General features: G+C 40.0%; 1 protein-coding gene across 1 annotated transcript in view; it reads left to right on the top strand.

Annotated features, from left to right (window-relative positions):
* Positions 1 to 6787, top strand: part of pak6 (p21 (RAC1) activated kinase 6) — a 24505-nt gene extending 17718 nt beyond the window's left edge. The window contains exons 4-9 of the mRNA XM_008328282.3: positions 5 to 118; positions 3387 to 3520; positions 4491 to 4617; positions 5339 to 5464; positions 5818 to 5952; positions 6357 to 6787. Coding sequence (XP_008326504.1) covers positions 5 to 118; positions 3387 to 3520; positions 4491 to 4617; positions 5339 to 5464; positions 5818 to 5952; positions 6357 to 6524 — 804 coding nt within the window. The 3' untranslated portion in view covers positions 6525 to 6787. The remainder of the gene's footprint in view (positions 1 to 4; positions 119 to 3386; positions 3521 to 4490; positions 4618 to 5338; positions 5465 to 5817; positions 5953 to 6356) is intronic.
* Positions 6788 to 6827: the final 40 nt, after the last annotated feature.

Below are 6827 nucleotides of genomic sequence, written 5' to 3'. Positions count from 1 at the left end.
CGGCGGGGGCTCGACGGGGGTGGTGTGCATCGCCATGGAAAAGCACAGCGGCAGGGAGGTCGCAGTCAAGATGATGGACCTGCGGCGCCAACAGAGACGAGAATTGCTGTTCAATGAGGTACAAAGTCACAAGTCATGTTTCTGAGGGCGGCCATGTTGGTTCTGACCAGTAGAAGTCAATCAGTTACATCCATTCAGTTCACCTGGTCATGTGTGAACGCTATCACTCAGAACCAAGGGGTGTGTAATAGCAAAAATCTAGCAAACGATCACGTTTACGTATCACGATACAAGGGCAACGATGTGATATATTGCAATATATTGTAGGAATGCCAGATATTAACTTTTAGCCGATATTGTCCATCCATAATTTACGATTCTGATATATATATCGATATAGGCCTGGTAATATTTATTTACTTATCTGTGCAAACCACCTTATGAGTATGAGACTAATTAAATGAGCTGCAACGCTGCCATCTAGTGACTTTCACTTTAATATGCAGCTGTTTTTCCCCAAAACGATTTTTAGGGCACACATTGTTTTGGAGAACCCCAGGCATTGCATTATCGGGTTTTCATTATCGGAGGAAAAACTGATAACGATTCATACAGTTATGACATAATATGCTAATATTGGGACATATTAGCATATTATGTCCCAAATCAATATACTGTGATTCTATAGGCACAATGATGTATTGAGGGTTTTTTTAAAAACAATGTAATTGTAGTAAAACTATCATCCTAGTCTCAGACTCTGCTGCTGTTCAATCTGAACATCAGGTTTATCTGGATAAACAAATGAAAAAATAAGGTTGTCATTTTGACTCAAAGTGTAATATGTCTGCAGTCCCCGTACAATCCACCAGAGGAATATTTGAATATATATATATTTGAATATTTGTATGTTAATTGTTAATAAAAAAATCAATACAGTGCTGTAGATTATCGATACCGAATCGTGAAACAGAACATCGCAATATTCGACCTTATGACCTAAAACAATTTCAGGTAATTGATTGATTTTCTTTTAACTACATTCAATCATTTAAATCTATGGATTGGTTCAGGTTTAAGAGATTATTTTACTACAAGGCCACGTGAAAACTTTCATTCTACATCTAAATGTTTACTCTGGCAAAGTTCATTTCCGATCGACCTGAGGACATTAATCATCTTTACTGTATAAAGAGTGAAACAAATGCAAATGTGCAAAAAAGCAGAATGAACATCAATGCGAAAATGCAAAAAAGTTTAAAAAAAAAAAAAAGGATATATTGCAATATATTGTAGGAATGCCAGATATTAAATTTTTGCCGATAATTTATGATTCCGATATCAACCGATACCGATATAGGCCTGGTAATATTTATTTTCTTATCTGTACAAACCACCTTATGAAGTATGACTAATTAAATTAGCTGCAACGCTGCCATCTAGTGACTTTCACTTTAATATGCAGCCGTTTTTCCCCAAAATTATTTTTAGATAACGATTCATACAGATATGACATAATATGCTGATATCGGGATATATTAGCATATTATGTTCCGAATCAATATACTGTGATTCTATAGGTACAATGATATATTGAGTTTTTTTTTAAAACAATGTAATTGTAGAAAAACATCATAAGAAACACAGTGTTGTTCCATCTGAACATCAGTTACTAACATTGGAACAGAAAGATCTATATTTGGAATCACTAGAGAAGAAAGAAAACCTTCGCAGGATTAACTAATGTGAATATTTGTATGTTAATTATTAATAAAAAAAATCAATACAGTGCTGTAGATTATCGATACCGTATCGTGAAACAGAATATCGCAATATTTGACCTTATGACCTAAAACAATTTCAGGTAAATGATTGATTTTCTTTTAACTACATTCAATCGGTTAAATCTATGGATTGGTTCAGGTTTAAGAGATTATTTTACTACAAGGCCACGTGAAAACTTTCATTCTACATCTAAATGTTTACTCTGGTAAAGTTCATTTCCGATCGACCTGAGGACATTAATCATCTTTACATGAGGACATAACATTTATCCTCTTTACTGTATAAAGAGTGAAACAAATGCAAACGTGCAAAAAAGCGGAATGAACATCAATGCAAAAATGCAAAAAAGTTAAAAAAACAAAAAAGTGCATTTAGCCCAACGGTAACAAAGTTCTGAAAGTTCTTCAGCGCTGCTTGTCATGAGTGACTGTTACATGCGGACACCACAGAAATCAGGCAGGACCCAAATGTGACACCAGGAGAGTGGGTTTATTAACAAAGTGTGAACTTACAAAACAGGACGAGGATTATTAGGAAACACAGACACACTGACCCAACAACAACAGACAGAGTGAGAGAGAGAGAGAGAGAGGGAGGTATATATACCCAGGGCACCAGGTGACACCAGTGAGACTAATGACAGAGACACAGGTGAGTGTGACGACACTGACTCCACCCAGCAGACCAGACAGGAAGTGGAAACACAGACAGCCCTGACAGTGACATCATAAAACGGTCCAATAAGACGTTCCAGCACTTCCACAGACACAGGATGGTGTTGGATGGAGCAATTCAGTGTCATTATTTACACGTTATGAACCGTTTGTTATTCTCTGTTGGTTCACAGTATAATTACATGTGGTTTAGTGTAGAAATAATTACGTTTATTATTTTTATTTACGTCCATTTGATAATGGAACATTTGAGCTCTGGTCTCACTTATCAGACACACGTGAGAACTGGTGCCGTGGTGTCACGTCTGTGGTTAGGATTTTAACACTCACCTTAAAGGTCCAATCGATTTTCTATTTTTTACATCTGGAACGAATGCGTGGAAATGTGTTTAGTTCTCACCAGAAAACGTCTGTGACTTTGAAACGTGTTGGTGAAACCTGCTGCTGTAGAGATGCGGATTCTAGAAGCTTAACAAACGAGCGAGAAAAAACAAGAAAACAGCTGACAAACGAGCGAGAAAAAACAAGAAAACAAATGAACAAACACAATCAAAAATCTAAATATAGTTGTTGTTTTTTTTTAAAGTTTGTTTGTACAAACCACAAAATTTTACTACCTTTATCTTTCACAGCACTAATATAGAGACGAACAGGGCCCCGTAATAAATGTATATTTATTATAAATCAGTCTTTAAACTAAAGTGAGTATTGCATCATTTTCTAAGTAATTTCACTAAGTGTTTTAATTAATACACAGTTTTATATGTTCACATTTTTATTCGAAACATATATATATATATTTTCTTAATTAAGTAACCAAAAATAGTTGCAGTCCCTCTGCACACCCCTAGGGGCGTGCAGACGTCCAGTTTTGTGAGGCGTCTTGAGTGTGATTGTTATTTCTTATTTCTTTTGTTTCTGCTGCAGGTGGTGATCATGAGGGACTATCAGCACAGGAACGTGGTGGAGATGTTCAAGTCCGCCCTGGTGGAGGAGGAGCTGTGGGTCATCATGGAGTACCTCCAGGGCGGGGCGCTGACCAACATCGTGTCGGAAACCAGGTGTGAACAGCGTTGATCTCTGGTGCATTTCATAACCTATGATATCATCTTTAATAACCACAGCGACCACCAGGGGGTACTGTGGTGTTGGCTGCCGATCTTTCTCTCTCTCTCTTTATCTCTGTCTCTCTCTCTCTCTCTGTCCATCAGTTCTACACCACAGGCCTGCTGCTCCTCTGGGGGGGGGGGGGGGGGGGCAAAAGAATAGAAAATGCAAATGTCGACGGTTCATTTCCTGTAACTGTCAGAGTTTTAGGAAATCGCAGTGACAAAATTAGGAAAATACTTATTTTTTTAAAAAAAAAAAAAAAGTCAGATCTTGTTATCATCCAGCAGGAAAGGAATGTCGTCAGATGTGTCATGGTTTAGTGCGATCGGTGTTTGTGATGTGCGCCGTCTCCGCAGGATGACATCACAGGTTAGATCCCTTCACTCAGAGGGAGAAAAAAAAATTTAAAAAAAATCTCTGAAGCCACAGTGTGATAAAGCAGCTGTCAAAGCCGCGGCTTACCAAGGACTGGGGAAGTCAGTAATATTGACGAAACAATCACAGAGTGGGACGCCGTGGGTGTCGTGTTCTTAGAATAATCCATAACAAACGCCGACTCCTTCGGTCGTTTCACTGATATGATTTAGACTCCAAGTCTGGATTCATCACTGCGATAAAAAAAAACTTCTCTGTGGAGACACAACACGTCTGGATGGCGTTGAGTCCCCGGTGTCATCCTGATACGCTGAGTCATGTTACCGCAGCGCAGCTCCGACGGTAGAAGAGTCAACAGATTTGATTAGTCACCGCTCTGAGTGGGAGCAGTTGTTTTCGACCCTTCAGTGTCAGAGTGATTCATGAATTTCAACTCGCTCAGCTGTTGATTTGTTGTAAGGCATTGTGGGAACAAAAAAAAAAAAAGTGTGAAATGCTAATGTAAAACCTGTGTGTGTGTGTGTGTGTGTGTGTGTGTGTCTGCAGGCTGAATGAAGAGCAGATTGCCACCGTGTGTGAAGCTGTTCTCCAGGCTCTGGCCTATCTCCATTCACAGGGCGTCATTCACCGCGACATCAAGAGCGACTCCATCCTACTCACATTAGACGGAAGAGTGAGACTGATATGTTTTTTTATTTTCTTATAGTAGTGTTTTCCTATAGGTGAAGTCGAAATGCAGTTCTAAATTTTTCTCCAACATTTACTAGATTTCTACACCGTAATGTTTACGTACGTTTTCGGCCCACATGGTTGGATGTAGAATGTTGGGCGAAGTAATCTAAATAAAAATTGTAGAAGAATGAACCTAAACTTTCAAAAAATCATTTGGTACATTTGATGTATGCCGCCCTCTAGTGGCATTAACAGACATTACAGTCGTTTCGCTGCAATTCGTGGAACACAAAGATTGACGTCAGTCTTTACCATATCTTGTACCAGTGGTTGGTGAGTCAGAGAGAGAGAGAGAGCCCAGTGGTCCGTATCTGGTCCACGGGCCGTAGTTTGCCCAGGTCTGGTGTACACGATCATATAATTCTGTTTCCTTCAATTGCATGTCGTAATGTGTCCAACCTGCGGTCCTGGTGTCTGGGCTGTTAACTATTACAACTATATATGATGTAGACGTGATGTTGCATCGCACTTGTAATAATATTATGAGCGTATAACGTACTGAGGCAGAAGGAATATTGACTAGAATTCTTTTAATAAAGGTTAGTAAACTCAGTATATGTTATATAGTATACAGTATATAGTACTTTTCTTTGCTGATAGTACTACAGTGTGTTATTTATTCGTCTGATTTATGACTTCCTGTTTATCTCTCGTCGTCATAGGTCAAACTTTCAGACTTTGGCTTCTGTGCTCAAATTAGCAAAGATATCCCAAAGAGAAAGTCTTTAGTGGGAACTCCCTATTGGATGGCTCCTGAGGTCATCTCCAAATCACCGTACGGCACTGAGGTGAGGAGGCATGCGTTTGGTTTGGTTCTAGTTTGGAAAATGAAAAAAAAAAAAAGACGTTTTCGTGCCTTTTGTGCCGTTGAATTATTCTGTTAAGGCAATACAATACCAAGAAAATATCTGTATCTGTAAGTCAGGAAATATCACTATTTTCTCAAGTATCACAGGGGGAGCAGTTGAGTCATATTTTCATAGATGATCAAATGTCATCCTTGGAAAAAACAAAAGTCAACTCCTGTACTTGTACAACAAATTTTGACCAAATTTCTAAGAACAATATAAAATTCAGAAATGGAAAGACACTAAACTGTTTACTGTCACATGGTGTCGTCATGGTGCGTTGAAACCACTAGGTGGACGTTTGGTCCATGGGTATCATGGTGGTGGAGATGGTTGATGGAGAGCCCCCATACTTCAGTGAGACCCCTGTAGCAGCGATGAAGAGGCTGAGGGATGAACCGGCTCCGACCGTACGGAACGTCAGCCAGGTATGACGCCCTGCGTCTTTTTAGTTGAACACAACACTGACATACTGGCAGGAAATTGAAGAAAGACACATGGAGATTTTCAATCTCTCTCATTTTATTTTAGGTCAACTTCTCAGCTTTGACCTTATTTTGAATCCTAATTGTAGAGATTCTTTTTTTGAAAAAAAATTAAAGGATTTAAAAAAATATTTTTTTCATACTTGATATAAAACACGTTTGACCTCTTGTTTCGGGGCATTTAAATGATCTATAGAACCTGCTGCACGGAAGGAAAGGAGGAGGAGTCACATGTTCAATGTTTACCAACAAAAACATTTTGCTTACTCTACTTTTAATGTACAAAGAAATAACTGCTGGAAAACAATATTAAACTAAATATCTTCCGTTTTTACTCTTCGGTTCAGATCTCCCCGGTTCTGAAGGACTTCCTGGACCGAATGCTGACTCGGGACCCCTTCGAGCGGGCGAGTGCCACTGACCTGTTGGAACACCCGTTCCTGCTGCAGAGTGGCTCACCTCAGTGCCTGGTCCCTCTGGTGGAGCAATACCGCAAACGCATGTCCCGCTGCTGACACCTTTGGGGCTTCTGGCCCCCGATACCCGATACTTTACCCGGATCTGTCCAGGCGCTGCACTGAGATCGGAACCTGCGATCGGAACCTCTTGAACCTGAGCCAGTAGGAGGTAAGCTCCAGAGAAGCAGTCTCTGACGTCGCGTTGATGTCGGAGTGACCGCAGCCGGACGGTGTGGCGGTCTGGCAGACCCAACATGGACCCAGGATTGAGAGACGCACTTTAGGAGTCACTTTGAGGCAGCATGCGGCGTCTACCCTCACACCTCTGAGCTTCTATTGGCTTCCTGATTTTTTTCAGTT

The sequence above is a fragment of the Cynoglossus semilaevis genome, chromosome 1 (genome assembly GCF_000523025.1).
Source record: "Cynoglossus semilaevis isolate Cse_v1.0 chromosome 1, Cse_v1.0, whole genome shotgun sequence".
Taxonomy (NCBI): domain Eukaryota; kingdom Metazoa; phylum Chordata; class Actinopteri; order Pleuronectiformes; family Cynoglossidae; genus Cynoglossus; species Cynoglossus semilaevis.
This window is presented reverse-complemented; position numbering and strand designations above follow the sequence as displayed.